At 41.4% G+C, this 21281-nt stretch overlaps 1 protein-coding gene across 2 annotated transcripts in view; it reads left to right on the top strand.

Moving 5' to 3' along the window:
• LOC122646875 (alkylated DNA repair protein ALKBH8 homolog) overlaps positions 1 to 21281 on the top strand; it is a 50163-nt gene that overhangs the window by 12338 nt on the left and 16544 nt on the right. For both annotated transcript variants that reach the window (XM_043840505.1, XM_043840504.1), the window contains one exon: positions 18364 to 18489. In XM_043840505.1, the coding sequence (XP_043696440.1) occupies positions 18364 to 18489 (126 nt within the window). The remainder of the gene's footprint in view (positions 1 to 18363; positions 18490 to 21281) is intronic.

Below are 21281 nucleotides of genomic sequence, written 5' to 3'. Positions count from 1 at the left end.
TATTTCGACTGTTGCTGCAGATGTTACCAAGTTTAACAAACGGGAAGATAAGATCCGTGTCTATGATTTCCCTACCTTGGAACAATCATATGCCCTGATTCAGCTCAAGGATCGGCGTTGTACTTCTATGCTGCCCACACCTGTTCATGTTCCAGCACCTCCTGAGTGATCTGCTCATGTATCCAGCTCGCAGCCCCGTAATGATGCTTCTCGGGCTAACAGCTCCTCTACCAAAGCACCTGTGAAGTGCGATTACTGTGGTAAGGAGCGTCACACCAAGGATTATTGTTGGAAGCTGCATGGTTGTCTGGCTGATGTTCCTGGCTCTTCTGGACGTGGTCGTGGCCGGGGCGTGGCAACTCCAATCCGGCTCCTTCTAGCCAGGCCCACCATACTGAGGTCTCTGACACCACCTCTACTGGCGCTGCCCTATCTTCAGATGAGCTCATTGCTTTTAGACATCTTCTTTCTAAAATGGACCAGCTCCATGCATCTACACCAGCATTTGCCTCGTCTGTCTTTGCCATTGCCGAGGCTCCTTCTGGTAATTCAGGTATTCCGTTTAGTGGTCTTAGTACATCTATCCTATCCTCCCCATGGATCATCGACTCTGGGGCTTCGGATCACATGACAAGTTCCTCTGTTTTTTTTTCTCAGTATTCCCCTTGCTCTGGTAAAGGCAGGGTTCGATTAGCTAATGGCACTTATTCCTCTATATTTGGTATTGGTTTTGTATTTGTTGTCCAAATTTATCCCATTCATCTGTGTTGCAGGTTCCCTCTTTTCCTAATAATCTGCTGTCTATAAGTAGTCTTACTTCCGCTTTGAACTACAAAGTCACTTTTTTTCCCTCCCATTGTGTTTTTCAGGATTTGGTAACAGGGGCAACGATTGGTATTGGTAGATTGCATCGTGGTCTATACCTGCTTGATGTTGAGTCATCATCAGTCTCTGGTCAGGCCGTTCAGACTTCCTCTCCATCTCCACCAGCTTCTGAACTTATTAATTGGCATCGCAGATTGGGACATCCTCCCTTGGGCACCCTAGCTAGGCTTTTTCCTTCTTTTAAGCATTGTAATGAATTGTTTTGTGAGGCATGTGTTTTGGCCAAGCAAACCCGAACTACTTATTCTGTTTCAGATAATAAAAGTTTAGTTCCCTTTTCATTAATTCATTCTGATATTTGGGGCCCATCTCGGGTTGTCTCTGTCAATGGGTGCCGCTGGTTTATTACTTTTATTGACTGTTGTTCACGTACCACATGGGTTTATTTGATGTGTACCAAGGGTGAGGCCTTCTCTTGTTTCCAACACTTTTACCAGATGGTTTAGATTCAGTTTGGAGCCACCATTAAAGTTCTTTGCAGTGACAATGGTCGGGAATACTTTGACACTTTACTTTTTCTCATGGGATCCTTCACAATACTAGTTGTGTCGACACTATGGCTCAGAATGGTGTGGCTGAATGGAAAAATCGACATTTGTTGGAGGTAGCTCGGTCCTTACTTTTCCAGATAAATGTTCCTAAACATTTTTGGAGTGATGCTGTTGTTACTACAGCCTTCTTAATCAATCGCATGCCCTCTCGGGTCCTTGGCTTCCGCTGCCCCTTGGATCTGCTACAGGGTTCTGTGGCTTTTTTAGCCTCCACAAAAATATTTGAGTGTGTTTGCTATGCTCGAGACCACCATCCCCATGGGAAACTTGATCCTCGTAGCCTTAGGTGTATTTTCTTGGGCTACTCTGCCACTTAGAAGGGTTACCGGTGTTATTATCCTCCCACTCAGCGTTGGTTTGTTACTTTGGATGTTATCTTTCATGAGACTACGCCCTACTATATGGTACCTCAGCTTCAAGGGGAGCTTACATCTACTATTGAAGATGGGCAACCCCTCATGTTTGACATTTCTACTGTTCCAGCCGAGCTTCCTGTGCAGGGGGAGATTCCTTCCATTTCAGTTCAGCCTAGACCACAGTTACGTGTCTACACTCGCAAAAGGCAGGATCAGACCACGGGTATTACATCTTCAACTCTACCAAACCGATCGCCACCTCTGGAACCTGATCCAGCTGTCTTAGATCCTGGTAATTCTCTTCCCTCTTCTAACAATGATCCTTCTCTTGACTTGCCTATTGCCGTTCGAAAAGGCACTAGGTCCTGTACCTTGCATTCCATTGCTAAGATTGTTTCATACGACTCCCTTTCCCCCTCCTTTTATAGTTTTGTGTCTTCTTTATCTTCTGTATCTATTCCACAAAATTGGCAAGAAGCTATTGCTCATTTGCAGTGGCAGGCAGCCATGGTAGAAGAGATGCAGACTATAAAAAAGAATGACACATGGGAGCTGGTTCGTCTTCCCCCACAGAAGAATATGGTTGGGTGCAAATGGGTCTTTGTAGTCAAGCAAAGGGCTGATGGTACAATAGACCGGTATAAAGCCAGACTTGTTGCAAAGGGCTTTACTCAGACATATGGGATCGACTATCAGGAGACTTTTGCTCCAGTAGCCAAGATGAACACTATTCGTGTTATCTTATCCTGTGCTGCTAACTTTGGCTGGGATCTTCAACAATTGAATGTTAAGAACGCCTTTCTCAATGGCGAGTTGGAGGAAGAAGTGTATATGGATATTCCACCTGGATTCTCAAGCTCTCAAACTCAAGGAAAAGTGTGCAGACTGAAGCGTGCATTGTATGGGCTGAAGCAATCATCCCGTGCTTGGTTTGGGAGATTTCATCTAGCTATGGTTGTAGTAGGATATTCTCAGAGCAATGCTGACCATACCCTATTTATTCAAAAATCAGGTGGGAAGATTGCTGTTTGGATAGTCTATGTGGATGATATAGTCATTACTGGTGACGACATTGGTGAGATTTCCAGGCTCAAGAGCTTCTTGGGCAAGGAATTTGAAATTAAGGATCTTGGCCAGCAGCGCTACTTTCTCGGTATTGAAGTTGCAAGGTCCTCTAGTGGTATTTACTTGTCTCAAAGGAAGTATGTGTTTGATCTCCTCTCTGAGACAGGTATGTTGGGGTGCAAGCCAGTTGACTCTCCCATTGAAGTTAATTCCTATTTGGTAAGCAAGGAGGGTAATCCCGTGGACAAAGGCCGTTATTAACGATTAGTCGGACGTTTGATTTATTTCTCTCAAACCTGTCCTGACATCGCCTATGCAGTTAAGTTGGTTAGCCAATACATGCATGACCCATACTCTTCTCACATGGATGTTGTGCTGCGTAGTCTCCATTACATGAAATCTGCCCCAGGCTGTGGCATTCTCTTTGCTCCTCATGATCATCTTCGCATTGAGGCTTATACATATGTATATTGGGCAGGATCACCTGATGACCGTAGATCTACCTCTGGTTATGCCACCTTTGTTGGTGGTAATCTGGTCACTTGGCAGAGCAAGAAGCAATCGGTGGTTGCAAGGTCTAGTGTTGAAGCAGAATTCAGGGTGGGGAAGAAATTAGAAAAACAGCAAACCCTATGGGTTGCCGCCACAAATTCCACCCCCAAAAATCATATTTGGATTGCGCCTCAATTATATCAACTATACTCGAACTGTTAGATAATTATAGTCGGTGATAACAACATTGTTCCAATCGCTATTACAGAACCGTCAATGGCCCATGGTATTTGTGAGCTTCTTTAGCTTCAGCGTCTCCTTACTGATTTGGCTGTACCTATCAGCCTTCTATGCGGCTTCATTGTGACAGCAAATCAGCTATCAACATTGCTCACAACCCAGTTTAGCATGACCGAACTAAACATGTGGAAATTGATCTCCACTTCATCAAGGAAAAGCTGGATTCGGGTCTCATCAGTGTGCCTTTTGTTCCTAGCAACGAACAACTGGCTGATGTCTTTACGAAAGGGCTTAGTGCTAAGGTCTTTCATCCTATTATTGGCAAGTTGGGCATGTGTGATATTTATGCACCAACTTGAGGGGGAGTGTTGTAAAATGGGGTACAAGGGTATTTATGTCATTCTTATGTCATAAGGGTATTTATGTCTTGTACCCATATTCTGGAATGTTCTCCTCCATATTATAAATAAAGCTGGCCTGTGTCCCATTAGACACAAGTCATTCCATTATTTCAATAGATTTCTTACCTAGGTCACACAGACCAAGGATTTCACTTCCAGCCACACAGGCTTCTTTTACAGCAATTATGGCCTCTTCTTTCAAGCCTAATAACTGTAACCAATTAAGCTCACTATGATCAATTACAAGATGCTTTTCTTTTGCACTATACACGTTGCACCTCTTGTATTAGCCCTTCTCAAGATGATAAAGCACTTGAGTACAGTCACAGCAGCATCAACACTTTCTCAAGATGATCTTTACAAGGAAACACACCAGTTCTACTCAAGAAGATGATCGGATTAGGCTCTTTAGCTCTTGCTATTGTTTTTGCTTGTGATTGATCTGTTAATGACATCAAATGACTCCATCCTTTTATAGGCAAATGATCTATCTGTTTAACTAGCTGTTAGAGTCAAGTTAAGCTTCTCCCTTTGAACATTTGAACTAAACTTTCATTTCCCCTTCATTTTATTTGTAACTTCATAGAAACAAGTAGAATAGGAAACCTCCCATGTGTGGAAGGAGGAACCACTTACAACCAGATTTAGAAAGTCTCTAGAACTACTATAAAGTATCAACTAAGGGGCTGGAAGTCATGACACCTGTTTAGCCTTCTAGAAACATTAAATAGGAACTAAATACAACTTAATAAAACCGCATGCATGGAATAAAAAGACTGAACCAAAATCCTTGAGCCGTGGGTTCAATTTAAGACAAAATACTGGTCCAAAAACTTGGACCAAGTGCTGAACCATGCAGAACTTCAGGTCTGGTGATTGGGCTGGTTCTTCCTCCTGCACATGTACTTTTGAGAACATGGTTCTAAACTGTGAGATATCCTGGTCCCGCAAGAAACCAAGATGAAAACCTTGAGTCGATATTGACTTGTACCAAGTTTCGACCAGCTTTGACCATATTTCACACATTTCGGTAGTTGACCGAATAATACCAAGTTTTGACTTTCGACCAGTTTTGGTAGTTTCAACTAGTTTTAACCTGGGAAATCTCGGTTTCGTCCAAGTTCAAAACTGGCCTCAAAACCAAGATTTAGAACCTTGTCTGAGAGAACCTTGGATATGCATCAACTATCTCGAGGATAGGCAGATCAAATAAAATTTCTTTTTTAAGATTTAGTGGTTTTGGGGGGAATTTGCATGTTGTTTGATTTCTTCATTTATGCATGTGAATGCCTTGAATTCGGTCTAGTTTTTTTCCCCCTTTATTTGTTTTTTTTTGCGGAGAAAAACATAGCTGTGAACTAGTTGGTTGAGATGATGTGTTTTTTACTTATTTTTAGATGATATTTAGTTTCTGGTGTTTTTTATGATTATGTGTCTATTAGTGATTATTTTTATCGAGAAAATGATATTATGATCAGCAAACACACCATAAATCATCAGAAAGATGTAGAAACACCCAAAAAAAGAAAAAATGGTTACAGTTCATAATCTATGTTAAGTCACTTAGGTGTATGGGAACTATTTTTGATCAATAGTCAGTAGAAAAGTAAAGAAAAGAAAAATACCCTGCCAATTTTTTTTTGCTTCTATGTACACAGTTTGAGCTCATGATTCTTCACTATGGCCCATTTCCATGATTTCATAACTTCACAGTTTTATCTGTAGAAATTGACTCCTTATGTTCAAGCTTTAAAGTTGGAGTCTAACTACAAAGCCTTGGATTTATAGGAAAAGTTTCCTTTGTTAGATAATGCTGGAGTCAATTTATTAGTTTTTGATGATGGGAACTTGAGTAGTGTATTGTTTCTTTGAAAGAAAAAACTGGTGATGCAATATGAATGCTGGAAACTAATGAAATGCATCGATGCCTAGTGATATATCTTGCCATTTGATATAATATGGTCTTTACCTGGTTGTTAATGATGAATGTTTGTGGAAAATAGATCGCTAATGGTTTATGCTTTACTTCTGAGTGTTTTCAAGAAAATTTGTAATGTATGTTTACAAGTTAATCCTTGCAGATTTTAGTATAATGAATATTAGTAATTTCCAGAGTAAGGTTTATGAGAGAAGTACCTCTCTTTACTGAGAATAATTATGGACTAACATAGAAAAGGAATTATAAGTGAAGCATCATTTGATGAGGAAAGCGTCATTTAACTGAGAGAAATATGGGAGATTATAAAAGAACTGTTTGTAGAATATGAGCAAGTCAACATGACCTTACAATTTCCTTCATTATCAACCTAATGTTGCAAATCCCTAGTCAAAATCAAAGTATTTTTTATTTTGATTGAAATCTGGTCGAAATTCTGCAGGAGTTGATGGTTGGTTTCGAGTTTGGAAACAGCCTCTCTGCAAGCAGGGGTGAGGCTGCATACATTATGACCCTCCCCAGACCCCGTAGTGGCGGGAGGCTCGCGCACTGGGTACGCCCTTGATGGTTGGTTTTGTTTGACCATTTCGGTGGCCAAACTGTGATATTTTGGATTAAAGCTTGGCAGAGACCCTAATTAAGCATCCCTAAACACAATGGAACCTTTAGATTGTTGAAAAATACATTCAAATTGTAAGTTTTGTTAAGTACCCTAGGTTGGCAGTGTACGCTGTACCTTGCCTGTATATTTCTAAAAGATAGTAATGTAAGACTAGATGCCAGAACCAGTAGGAAGGATGACTCTCATTCGCCCGGTATTTGCGTCGAAGTCTTTGCAAATGAAGCTCTCCCTTCTACCATCACTGTTGTTGAAGAAGATGGTCACTCTTCGTGCAAAATTTTGCTTACGATTGGTCCCTACCCCACTGCCTGATCTGCAAAACATTTGGCCACTCCTCTCTTTGCCAGCCAAAGACCACTGCTGCTGGGGATGAAGGTACCTCTGTAGTGGAAATCTCTCTTGCTCCGAATCGGCTGCTTTTCAGTGGGAGAGCTCACTCCCCTGTGATCCCTGAAGAAACCACTGCCGTGACCTCCAACCCTGCTTTTGGCATTGATTTGTTGACCCAACCAGGTTCTGCCATAGACCAAAGCTTCATTCCGGCGCTCCGATTGCCCTCCCATGGAAGAACCACAACCAGACCCCGCCGGGATCACCATCGGTCTTCAGATCCCTAATCTTCGACTTCTCCTTTCGTTTTGTCCGCTGTAGGTTTTGCCCCTTGTACAAAACCGCTTTGAAGCTTTAGCTTCATGCTCTGTCGGCGATGTTGACCCATCTGCCTCTCTCGTTTCTCCCTCTGATTGAAGATCCCCTACCGATCGCGACCTATGCGAGACCCGTGCTGTCGATCTCGAAATTGGGAACTCTGCGATGAGATCACCTTCTCTGGCAGATGTTCTCCGGGCGGCGCCTTAGCCGACTTGGGCGCCTAGGTCTCCTAGGCGGACGCCTTGGCTGCCTTGTTGGTGTCGCCACGCTTTTGGACCCTCTCCATCGCCTTAGGTCGCCTAGACGCCGTGACAACTATGGTTCTCCTGCCCCATCGGTCTGAAACCTCTCTGCAATCGTGGGACCTTCTCCCTCTCCTTAACGTCTCTCCTCCTAGCTCCCTTCCTTTGTCGCTTTCTCCCAGCTTGGGGATTACCCCCTTCCTCAAAAGGCAAGTTAAAGCCTTTCTAGCCCCTCGATCCCTTGTGGTTAACTCCCCTATGGCCTCTTCTCTTTCTTTAGCCTTTCCTTCTCTGGCCCAGCCTGCTACCCGCTTTCCTCTAGCTGACCCAGCTGGTCTTAATGGGCCAACTCCCTCTAACCATCAGACCTTTTGCTCTAACCCATCTGTCTTGGCTCACTCACATTTGGGCCTAAACTCTAACATTGGGCTCCCCCACTCTGCGTCCCAGTCTTCTGCCCCTCCTTCCCTTTGAGTTTTTCGCCACCTTAACCCCAGTTCGCCTCCTTTTCCTAAGAATTGTCCCTACATTGCCTATTCCTTGCCCTGCCCGGAGAGGATCTCGCCTCTAAGCTCGGATATTAGAGGTCATGCCCTCTGTCGTGAGCCAATGGATCCTGGATAGTTCGCTTCGCTTTGGGTGGCTTTGGATGTTTTAGTTCTTGCCCTTTCTTTAGTGCTCTAATTTTGTTGGGGATCTTCCCCTCTTTTGTTTGTCCTTGCCTTGTTTAGGCAAGGCTTTGTTTTTTGCCTCGTGCTTGTATTCCCCCCCCCCCTTCTTTCCTTTGGTTAATGAATTTTAAATTCATCCAAAGAAAAAGACTAGAATACTAGTCCCAAAACCACCCACAAAAATTCAAAATAGGAACAAAATCAGAATTAGAAACTTAGGGTTTCAAGCCAAAACCAGCCAAGTGATGGTCACCCCACTTGGATCGAGTGTAGGGAGCAATAGAGGGAAGCTTGCCTCCAAAATTGGTTCAGTTCTGAATTTTCTGATGGCCTGATGTGAAGATATCAATGAGACACCAAAATAGAAGGTTAGGAGAAACCTTCCAAAACATTGCTGTTCTGGGCTTCCAGCAGCAACCAAGTGTTAGACTTGGTGAATGAAGCCTGGTCTGCAACTTTGGATCAATTCTGATGGAAAATTGGAGATGGGAGGATGAGAATGAAAATAGAAAATGATTGGAATATAAAAGTTTCAGGCATTGGAATGGAGTGGAAGTGACAATCGAGTGGAGGGAATGGAAGGGGGAAACTGAGTTTCAAAACCCTGCAGGGTTGATGATGATTTGGGGATGTTATGGAATTAGAAGGTTGCAGGGGTGCAGGCATGGCACAAAATCTCACGATATTTCGCCGAAATATCGCCATATTTCATATATCTCGAGTGGTCTGAGACGAGATAGCATACCGAAATGGAAAAATACCATATTTCGTCGATATCTCATGATATATCGACGATATATCGTGGACTCCCGAGATATCGACGAAATATCAAAATCTAACTTAAATTGTCACGTGAGCAGGCCCATATATTAACATATTTCGCAGGTTTCGGTCGATATTTCGATAGAGACCTGCTATAGCTTAGAAATTCCACCATTTTGCCTCTTCTTCCACTCTTCCAAGCTCTAATCCAAGACTCCAAGCATTGTTCAAGCACTTTGTTGACGGATTGTCGCCGGAAAACACGTCAGAGGCTCATCTAAGCACATCCTACAAGCCTTTTGTCACTATTTAAGGTAAATCATTTTCCTTTAAAATTATTTTTTTGAAAATACTATGTACTAGAGTTGTTGGATGGTGATGAAATTTATATATGTTAGACATCGGAGGCTGATCTACAACCTCACGGTGTCGAATTTTTTTTTACATATGTATTTTATATTTTTTGGTTTAAAAAATTGATTTTCCTACAGCTAAAATAGGAAAAAATTAGGGGTAATATAACTTAAATGGGGATCAATTAAATATATGTTAGACACCAATGGCCGATCTACGGCTTCATGGTGCCGAACTTATTTTTCTGCCCATAAAATAATTATTTTTATTTTCGAAAATTAAGAAAAATATTTAAAAAAAAAAAGAAATAAATAAGGAAAAATATGAGTTTTAGGTTTGAAAAATCATGAAAAAATATGAAAGTAATTTCTACATGTTTTGAAATGCATTAGATATATATTATGTTTAATAATTTTCAGTTTTGTTGTGTTAGGTCAATATTTATATTAAAATTATATATAAAAAAATTGTTCTTAATTATGAGAAAAATATAAGGGTTAGGGGAAAAATATTAAATAGCTATACAATTGTTTTAGTATTCTAAAAGTCTCAATTGAAGGGCTTCTACATTAAGTTTTTAATTATTTGTTTTACTTACATTGCAGTAAACAAGTATTATTATGGCGGATCGTGAAAGACAACGTGCGAAGGGCAAGCAAAAGGTAGGGGAAAGTAGTCAACAGAGGGGGCAGAGGGAGTAAAGAGAACAGAGAGAACAACCAGCATAGGGGTGACATTGCATGGTTACATGGCACTCCAATTGATGGGGATAAGAGAAAATCCCACCCAATGTAACTATTTTCACATGCAGTTTTTGGGAGGTGGGTCCAGTAGACTTAAACAACATCTGACTGGAGGATCTAAAGATGTTGTAGGTTGCCATATGGCACCTGTGCAAGTAGCTAGGGAGATTGGTGAGAGTTTGAGGGGAAAGAAGAGGAAGGCTGACAAGCAGAGAATAAGAGAACTTGAGGATACAATGAGGAGTTCAATGGCAGGAGGAGAACAATACCATGATGATGATGATGATGACTCTGATGATGATGATGAGGACATTGCAGTACCTGATGATATACAAACAGTAGAGGAGGCTAGGGACTTTCGACAGACTGTTTCAAGGAGTAGAGTTAGTTTTCAAGATGATCAGCAGAGACAAAGAGTAGGGGGTAGTGGAGGAGCTGGCACATCTGGAGGTTCTAGATCTTTCGATCCTTTTAAAAGATCACAAAGTGTGAAGGCAGCCCCAACACCTCTATCAGTACCAGTACCACCATCAGCATCAGATCCTAAACTACATAGGAAGAAAGGAAGCAGTCAACCAAGAATCAAAGGAGCATGGAAGGGGTTGAAGGGGTTAGTTAAAGAGTCAATAGCTAAGTGGATGCTATACCATACCATCCCAACAAACACTTCACAAGGCCTCCATTATGATACCATGCTTGATACAATTGCAGAGGTTGGCCCAGGGTTTAAGGGCCCTACCCCATAAGAGGTAATGAATGTTTATCTACCTCAACAAAAGTCTGAGATTGATGAGTACATTGGGGAGATGAGGAGTATGTAGGAGACATATGGGGTGACTGTAATGGCAGATGGATGGACTGGGCCTACAAGAAAGTCCATCATCAATTTTATGGTTTATTGTGATGGGATGACAGTTTTCCTCAAATTTGTGGATGCATCCAAAGAGATAAAGGATGTAAAATACATTTACAGATTGTTAAAGGAAATAGTTGAAAAAGATGTGGGAATTGAGAACGTTGTCCAGATTGTAACGGACAATGGAAGCAACTTCAAGCTGGCCGGTGAGAAGATGATGAACAACAGTAAGTATTGGCTCTTCTGGACTCCTTGTGTAGCCCATTGCATTGATCTAATGCTAAAGGATATGGGAAAGTTAAAGTTGGTGAAGATTTTGGTTGAAAGTGCAAGACAAGTTACCTACTTTGTATACAACCACTCTTTTGCACTTAATCTATTGAGGGAAAAATGTGGGGGTGACTTGGTGAGGCCGGGCATCATAAGATTTGCCACCAACTACATTTCCCTAAAAAACATTGAGACAAAGAAGGCCGGGATGAGAAGTATGTTTGTTTCTGCAGAGTGGTTTGGATGGAAGGGTTCCAATACTGCAAGTGGGAGGGAAGCACAAGAAACCATGTCATCTGAGGATTTCTGGACAAAACTAAGCAAAGTGGTGAAAGTTTTGGAGCCAGTAGTTAAAGTTCTACATATAGCTGACTCCGCTCTCATGGGCCCTACCATGCCGGTCCTATATGCTGCAATGGACTTGATGAAAGATAGTGTCCACAGTGTGGCTCCTCGTAGTAGTAAGCACTTCTTGGATATCATCAATGTTCGCTGAGAGAATCAACTTATGCATCCACTGCATAAGGCTAGTGAGTAAATTTGTTTATGTAACTAATTCATAGTATTACTATTTACTAATTACCTATGCATTTGACAATATTTCATTTCTATATGTCAAATTTCAGCATACTACTTGAACCCCAAGTATCAATATAATAATAGGCTTGGGTTGGAAATTCAACTTATTGATGCTGTGGAACAAGTAGTGAAGAAGTTGGAGCCAGATGGTCAACTACAAGCTATTTGCAACAATGAGGTGAGTCTTAGAATTCATTTGGAATATAATTAGTAAGTAGTAATTAGTAATTACTAATTAGTAACAAGTAATTACTAATTTTCCACATGGGTGTAGATGAAGATGTTTAGGGATGCATTATGAAGTTTTGGAACTGATGCTGTAATACAAGGCAGAGCACGGGGTGATGCTGGTACTCAATTCAATATCTATTTCTTTTAAGTTTTAAATTACATATGTATTGAAAGTTGAAATTGAAACAACATTTGACACATGTCTTTTTTTGTTGTAAACTTGTAATGCAGCTGAATGGTGGGTGTTGTATGGGGAATCGACTCAGAATTTAAGGAGAATAACAATCAAGGTCCTTGCCCAAACATGTTCCGCATCTGGCTGTGAGAGGAACTGGAGTACCTTTGCGCTCATCCACTCCAAGAGGCGCAACAGATTGGGGTCTGAATGTGTATCTGACATGGTGTATGTGCACTACAACTTGAGGCTGAAACTGCAACACATATGCATGGGACATGAGGGACAAAGGGGCACTATTGACCTCGTCGACATCTTTCAAATTGACTTAGACGATGATGACCCTATTGTGGATTGGGTGAGGGATAGAGGTTAGTCGGTGTTGGATCAGGAGGGAGGTAGGCCCGACCCCGTGATAGCTTCCGAGATTGGTGTTGATGTGGATGATTATATGGCTGACGAGGTTTAGATACATACACGGGAAGCATCACCCATACCATTCCAGCTCACTGGTTACAATGTTGTTGATGATGATGACTGGTCTAGGTCCTCAGGTGATGATGATGGTGGTGATGGTGATGGTAATGGTGGTGGTGAAGAATTTGATGGAATGCAAGAGCTTTATGTGGTAGGCGAGGATACGGTGCCTGTAGAGCCAGTCCGATTCACTGGAGAGACACACTTTGATCATGCCACACAAGATACGGACCACGGTGCATGCGACCCCGCACCCCCACCCTCACAAGCCCCCATACAACCATACAGCAGGAAGCATAGGGGTCGACAAACACAGTTACAAGCTGATTATATGGACATTGATGACTTATCTAGCTCTGTTGGTGGTTTGAGTATGGGTGATAGGGAGGGAGGATCGACTGGGCATTGGTGTGTCCCATCTTTTGACGCACATACCACTCCATTGTCATAGGATTATAGTGCATCACAACCTCACGGTGGATATGGATATGGGTAGTTTAGTGGGGTAGGGGACTATGACTCCCAGTCCCAGTCCCAAGGACATACTGGATCATCTTTTGTGGATGACATCTTTGCATACCCTAGCTACCAACCTCACCAGCCATACATGCAGCCAGTGCTAACGCCGCTTCCGCCGACATCATATCATACTGGATCATCTTCTTCATAGGCTGGACCGATTGGTAACCCTAACCCATATCCTAGGATAGGTTACCTACAGTATGTTGATGACTCCATTTACATGACAGTTGTGGATGACTACACTCGTTTCTTCTTCGAAACTATATTCTGATCCACATATGTCCTTCAAACAGAGAACAATGGACGTCAACTCCAGCGGGCCATGAGTGGGGTTGATTCAGGAAGGCACAACAACTATTATTAGCACTTGTGACTTATGAGTCTTGTCTCTTGTAAGTTGTAAGGTGTGATTTAATTGATTTGTGAACTTGTGAGTTGTGACTTTGTGACTTTGTGTATTGCCTATTAAAGTGTTGACTATTGAGCTATTGAGTATTGACAATCGAGTCATTGACTATTATGAAGTTTATGAGAATATGATTTATGAATTATGTCTTATGAGTTTTAATTAGTTTGTTTAAATTTCTTTTATTTCTTTAACGGCCTAATAAATGTGTATGTAACTATTTATACATTAGAGTCGGCGACCTATACTATCAATCAAGGGTGCAAGCCCAAAACACCACTTTGAGGTCATTTTTTTGCAATATGAATGTATAAATGTGTTTATTTAGCTTAAATAAGGGTGTCCATGAAGTATCAGGCCTAGATATGGCCAAAAACCCACCGAGATGGACTCCTAAAATATTGCAGAAAAAATTCAAAATTTCAGCGAAATTGCGCCATATTTCGGATATCTCGGTAGGCCCGAGATACCGATATATCGCGAGATATTGAACCATGGGTGCAGGAGCAGCTCCAGTTGATGGTCTTCTCAGCAGCACAATCACAAACGAGGAAAAGATGACTCCAGCCTTGAGTGAGGATCTCCAGCAACAACAGCAGCACTTGAACAGTACCAACAGCACTTGGATGGCTCCCTGGGCAGTGGAATGATCACACAGCAGTCCTGGTTCAATGGATAAGAAGAACAATAGAGAAGGTGAAAGTGAAGGGGTTGGGATAGATGGATTTGGCTCTCCCAGCCAGGCTCCATCAGCCCCTCAAGTGGCACAAAACTTGAGAAGTAATCATACTTGCAGCAAAGCTAATCTCAGTCAACTTAGTAAATCGTGGTGTGTGGCTAAAGCAGCCTTACAATAAATGGAGGGCAAGACTTGCTCCTCAAGTAAAAGAAAGAAATAGGAACTTAATAACTCCCAACAGAAAATTAGAAACTACTCTAATTACTTGACTGAACTAAATTAGAAATATAATAGATACTTCACTCCTTCAAGTGCGGACCACTATAAGTGAATATCGGCCCACATTTGGGGTTACAAAATATTGTCAATACTTTGACAATTATGCCCCCACGATTCTGGATTTGAGAGACCCAGCAACTCCCTATTGGGCTGGCCCAACTTAAAGTTGGTTGGCCCTATGGTCCATTGGGTTGGTTCACCAGTTGGTGAAGGGAACCAGCCCTTCTCCCATGTATTTGTTTCCTTAGGGTTTTTCTTGCCAAACAACTTGGCTTCTGCATCACATAGCCTATGTTACACATGATTTAGTACTATAACATACAAATTATAGTGAAACCAATTAAAATATGTAATTGCAAGTGACAAATGGAGAAAAAACAGTTAATGTTATTTAAATTTCAAAATATTACATCATAAGTGTACATTCACTGAATCCACATCAAAGGTGTAGATAAGCAAAAATCTCCAACCCTTCTTCCTAGTCTCCGACTCTCCTACTCTATGTCAATACCACATGGAGTTCTGGGCGGGCTCGAAAGATGAGGAAGATTGCTGCTGCCGACGAAACCGTTACTCTATTCGATCACAAAAGATAGTCATGTACTCATGTCATGGTATGTCGGTAGAAACGCTAAAAGATCATCACAACAACCTGATATGTTTCATTAGCCACATACTCTAGGTACCCCAACATTAGATATAGATCATCGGGTCTGAAAGATGATGCAAATGTTCCTCCACTGTAGTTGCTCGGTGGATTGGACTGATAGGGCTGTTGGGGGTCTGGGAAGGAGGAGATGCTATCCAGGAAAGATGCCACACCCTGTGACTGATCATCATGAGTAGTGCGGACATAGTTGTCAAGGCGTCACCTAGGTGTCGACTAGGCGCCACCTAGGCATCTAGGTGGATTTTTGGGGGCCTAGGCGACCGTCGCCTTGGTGGTATTGAACACCTTAGGCCCTTAGACCCTTATTTATGCCAACTATCATACTTAAGATATTATTCATAAATAAGCAAATACCCCCTATTTGAGTCCAATAAAATAGTAAAAAAATCAAATTCCAAAAGGGATAAAATGTCAACCCCCCAGTTCAAGAACAAAAACTAAATTTTTGGCGGTAGGTGAAATTTTCAACTTTCTAATGCTGGGGTTTATCTCAAATCTAAAAATTCCATAAATCTTATTATGGTAAAACATTGCTAAAATTAAAAAATGCGGTAAAATATTCATTAGTGTTGATATATAAAAAAATAGAGTAAATATCATCCTCCTCCCCTCAAAGTATCCATAATATCAAACCCCTCCCCGGGTTTTGAATAATGATAATGCCCTCCCCTACTTTTGAAAGATTCTATCAACTCTACCCTAATCATTAAAAAATGCCATCAAGTGATGATGTGACATTTACAAATTTTCTGAACCCTATAATACCCTTAATGTAATTTTATTTCAATTTTGCCCTCTTCAACCCTAAAACCCCTTTGCGTCTTCTTCCCCTGAAAACCCCTCTGCGTTTCTTCTTCTTCAACCCCAAAAACCCACCTCCCGCCCTACTTTCGTTCTTCCAGACGCTACAACCCCATGAATATCGCAGAGAAGGTCATTTGGGTGTGGTCGTGGGGTTGGGTATTATGGGGTTATTCCAAAGCAGCTTCTCCGTATTCAACGGCGATGATACAGCCAAATCCACCAAGTAATCATTCACCACCGTCTCATCGTCATCGTTTTCATTGCTACCGATGTCTCGGAAGAAAACATCCTTGTCTAGGTCAAGTTGAGTTCTTCTCCAATGCTCTCTCCCTTCCCGGTCCCTCACCAAGACACTATTAAACCTTGGGTGTTGAAGCATGGGTGAATCCTTGATTACGTCCTTCACGGCTTCCAGATCAATTGGGCTCTTCATCCCAACCACACAATTGATCACCTGATTCATTTCTGGTTGAAGGAAGAATCTTCCCACAGGTGTTAGAGGTTCGTCCTCTTCTCTGAGACCTGCAACTTCTCTCTCCATTGCAAATTTCTGTGCTTCAACTCTCCACTATTCCAGATTCAGTAATTGGGAGAAGCTTTTATATATAAAAAAAAATCTAGCTTTTATTTCATCCATGTCAAAATTGTTAGATTTGTCGCCATTATCGCCATTAAATTAGAATTGATTACTTCCATGGATTTTAAATTCACGAAAGTCTCCTCCATCTCCGTGAAGGAACCATCTATTTATTCCAGGGGCTGTGAATATCTCAGAGAAGGTCATTCGGGTGTGGTCATGGGGTCGGGTCGCAAGGGGGCGGGGGGCGCTGGAGGCTGGTGGAGTTGCAGAGGAAGAAGAAGAAGAAGAAGAAGAAGAGGAGGGGACGGTGATGTGGGTCCTGCTAGGTTTTATATTTTGAGAAATAAAAATAATTATGGGTGAATGGTGGCAAAAGGGGTTTAAGGGTATTATGGGGTTTTCGAAAATTTGTAAATGTCATGTCAACACTTGAAGGCGTTTTTTAACGATTAGGGTACGGTTGATAGAATCTTTCAAAAGTAGGGGAGGGCATTATCATTATTCAAAACCCGGGGGAGGGGTTTGATGTTATGGATACTTAGAGGGTAGGGGGATGATAATTACTCAAAAAATATTTTCATTCAGAGCAATTTTGATAGTATTAGCGCACATCAAATAAAGTTTAACCGGAACATAATTCCTTCAATATAATTAGATTTAAGCAATCTTGGAATTGTTGGAAAGCTAGATTTGTGCTCTACCTAATGCAAAAAGTCTCATGTAAAAATAAGATCATTTGACCAGTCAAACTTCTCAGTGAATAAGAACATTCTTTAAATCGAGAGCAGTTTAATTATTTATGGATAAGGTCATATTTTCTAAGAACCATTACCAAATATAAAAATTTTAAAAACAGTATAAACCAAATGTGAGACTTGGTATTCTAGGACAATGGCCAATTCCAAACCAAATGTATGTTTTGATTGTTTCAAACTTCCAATAGATTTCTTCTTCAGTTCTGCTGTCTTCTAGTTCTGTGTTGATTTTTGATGATTTGATGTGCTTTAATGTTGATTTTTGATGATATAAGGTATGTATTGTAGCATACTAAATAATGTTAGAAAAGAGGGGAAATTAAAAAAATAAAACTTGGCCGCCTTGTCGCTTAAGCGCTTAGGCATCCCTCCACCACCTTGGGTCACCTTGACAACTATCTACCTCAAATTGTGAATCTTCAAGCCATCTCCCTCAAATACACCAAATGTTAGCTGTATATGACTTGTGCAAGCTTCTAACAACTTGTTCCACTAAGAGTTGGAATTGGAATAGCCAAAATCAAGGTAAAAATGAAGTTTTTAGGCTAACAGTAGGTTTCGGTCATAACATGTTGAAGTGCAAGTCGAAGTCAATCGATGCAGTACCTATTTCAATCGACTTCGTTTAATCTTAAGTGGATGTACCGTTTTGGCAGAAATGGCACGACCAAAACTTACTGTGATTTCAAGTTTCGGTTGAAACTTGGAATGCCTAGTGAGTCATACTAGGTTTCGTCTTGGGCCATGTTGAAACCAAAAATTTTGGGTAAATTTCGATCAACTCTGGCGACTTCTTGAACCATGTGTTGCAAAGATAGTCTTCTTACATGGTGCCAGTAAATTGTAGGAAATTTGTTGTATTTGGAGGTTGGCATTTACAAAATTGGTCAGATTTGAGATATCTATTGTTTCTTTTCAAGTCCATTTTATTCTATGTATTATGCGGGAATATTTAAAAGGGAAATAAAAGTTATGTGGTTCTCAAATCCTTAGTTCTTCCTACACTTGACAGGGCACGTGATATTCTTTGATTCATTGTTAACTGATCGATATGCTTTTCTTGTACTTCATCTTCCAAGTTTTACCAATCTCTCTCCATTGCATTACAGACGAGGAATGTTGACACAAAACAGCAGTTGGGTGAACTTCCTCCCTTTGTTTCTCCCATACTTAAAAAAATCTCATCATTTCCCCACATTGAAAATGCTGAAGATGTTACTTTGGACCAAGTGACGGTACGTAGAGATCTGTTTCTTGTTTCCGCAAAATTTCCTCTAATGTTTCTCTATTTTGGCATTGCACATTGATTCACTACGTAGGATATCTGTTTTTCAGCAAATTGAAGATTGATAAATTTCCATTGGTATAATTAAGAGCACCATAAATGAGATGGTGGTAATTTATTTTTGATTTATCCTGCATGTATGTCCTCATTTTCAATGTTTGATTGGTCTTCAGTTCTTAGACAATCCCTGAACCATTATTTGGATGCTGATGATATTCTTGAAAACTCCATGTACACTGATCTTCACTCAAAAGACCATTGGTCTTTAGATTTATCAGGCTTGTATCATCTGTAGAATTAGTTAAAAAGGAACTCTCATTCATTTACTTCTTTCTGATATTTCATGTGAATCCAAAATATTAATCTATTCTCATGGTGATGGAAATTCTATAAGGGCTGAACTTTTACAGCTTCCAAAGGGATTGGAATTCGCACTGATAGAGGACTTTTGACAACATAATGGTGGAGGGAGATTCAGCAACTATCATGGCTTGGGTAGGTTCTTATTCAGAGGATCCTTGGAGTTTGCTAATATCATTAGGCACATCAGATCCCTTGCTTCCCAGGTGAACTGCTGATTCATCTGGAAGCATTGATCTGCCAACTATGTTTCTGACCTATTGGCTATACGAGCAGTGCACCGGTTGAGATGGAGTTCTGGGAATGCAATATCCTTACCAGATTAGGGGATGGATCTTTTGTGTAATTTATGAATTGCTTGTTTCAGGTCCTTTTTTTTAGCGATATTTGGGGCATTGTAATATTTCCGTATTAACAAAATCTCTATTTTTTATTTATAAAAAAAATAAATCTATTCAATTGTATTTTGCCACTCAATTACAACTGTACTTTTCTGTTCATACTTCATACTAAGGAGTAAGGAATATGTTATGGGAAATGATTTTCTTAAAACACTATTGTTAAAAAATTATTTATCCACCTGTGTCCCCCATTGGATAGTCCGCCGTGTTAAAAGCTCCTGTATGATATACATATTGTTTCCTCCCTTTCCTACAAGGTCGGCCTTTTAGAGGAAGCTGTTTCTACATGGTATCAGAGCAGGCAGGGGTCACGGTATCAAGTCCCCCTGGAAGCGGGCAGTTGTTAAAAAATTATTTATCCACCCGTGTCCCCCATTGGATAGTCCGCCGTGTTAAAAGCTCCTGTATGATATACATATTGTTTCCTCCCTTTCCTACAAGGTCGGCCTTTTAGAGGAAGCGATTTCTACAACTATTTTGGTAAAGAATATATGAGCAGCAGTTTTCCACATATATATTTCTGGTATAGGATTTATTATTCGCAACTTAATTCTGGTTTTACATTTCACAGTGGGTGAGCCTTTGCACAACGGTTAAGTTGTGGTATTACAACCATTAGGTTGCGGGTTCGAAACATGGAAACAACTTCTTTGCAAAGTGGGGGTAAGACTGCTTACATTTGCCCCTCCCAGATCCTGCAGTAGCCGGAGCCTCGTGCACTGGGACACTTTTTTGTGGCGGGAGATAAAAACTGCATTGAAAATATGATTTTGGTTAATTTGGTTGTTGTTTTATACGAGCGCAAAAAGAAAGGCCATGAAATGTGCAATAATCAGTCATTTGTCTAGAATATTGTAATATAATATGATTATCTTATATTTTGCGATGACAAACAATTACATTCCAATTTAGGTTTCTTAATCTTCTTACATCTACTGGTCTGGCATCTTCGGTCTCCCTAAAGCTACCATCAAGGCTATGGAAACCCTCTTCTGTGCCTTCCTTTGGAAAGGGAAAGAAACCTCCAAATTCCTCAACCCCATCAGCTGGAAAACCATCTGCCTTCCCAAATCTGAAGGCAGACTTGGTATCCGCCGTATCCGCGACTCCAATACTGCGGGTATTCTGAAACTCATTTGGAAGGTCTCTTCCAAACAGGACTCCATTTGGGTTAAATGGGTTTACTCCCATCTTCTCAAATCTGACTCCATTTGGACTGCCCCCACCCCCTCGGACTGTTCTTGGGTCTGGCGCAAGATCCTATCCCTCCGCTCCTTAGCTCCCAGCGCTATTTCATCCTCTATCGCTGATGGCTCCTCCATCTCCCTTTGGCTTGACCCCTGGCACCCCATAGGAGTCCTCTACAATTCTTTTGGGGCTCGATCTATCTACTCTTCTGGCATCCCCAAGTCTGCCCCCCTCTCTTCCATTGTCTCTCTTGGTTCTTGGTCCCCCCCTCCCGCCTCATGTGGACAAGGTCATTTGGCTTCCATCCTCGAATGGTCTTTTCAGCTTTAGATCAGCCTGGAAACTTGTTAGGCCTCACGCCCCGACAGCTATTTGGCATCAGCTTGTCTGGTTCAAAGGCCACATCCCTCGCCATAGCTTCCTAGCCTAGAGAGCCCTTAACCTTTGCCTCCCAACCCAAGCTTTCCTTCTGCATCGGAGAATCCATGTCCCTCCCTCTCTCATCTTTTGTTGGAATGGTTCCGAAGACATTGGCCACCTTTTCTTTGATTGCCCCTCCACCTCTTACCATCTGGAAAAAATCCCTCTCATCTATCTGGCCTCGCAGCAAAACCCCCCTCCCCTTCGCCAGAGAGTAGCTCTGGCTGGTCATGACTTTCTCCAGAAGCTCCTATCTGTGACACCATAGGCAAACTTGTGTTTGGTGCTGCCCTTTATCACATCTGGATGGAGAGGAACTTCAGGAGATGGACCTCTAAATCTAGGTCCATTGACCTGATTTGGGAAGCCATCT

Source organism: Telopea speciosissima, chromosome 11, assembly GCF_018873765.1.
Source record: "Telopea speciosissima isolate NSW1024214 ecotype Mountain lineage chromosome 11, Tspe_v1, whole genome shotgun sequence".
NCBI lineage: Eukaryota > Viridiplantae > Streptophyta > Magnoliopsida > Proteales > Proteaceae > Telopea > Telopea speciosissima.
The sequence above is the reverse complement of the archived record's forward strand: the minus strand, read 5'-3'. Positions and strand labels throughout refer to the sequence as shown.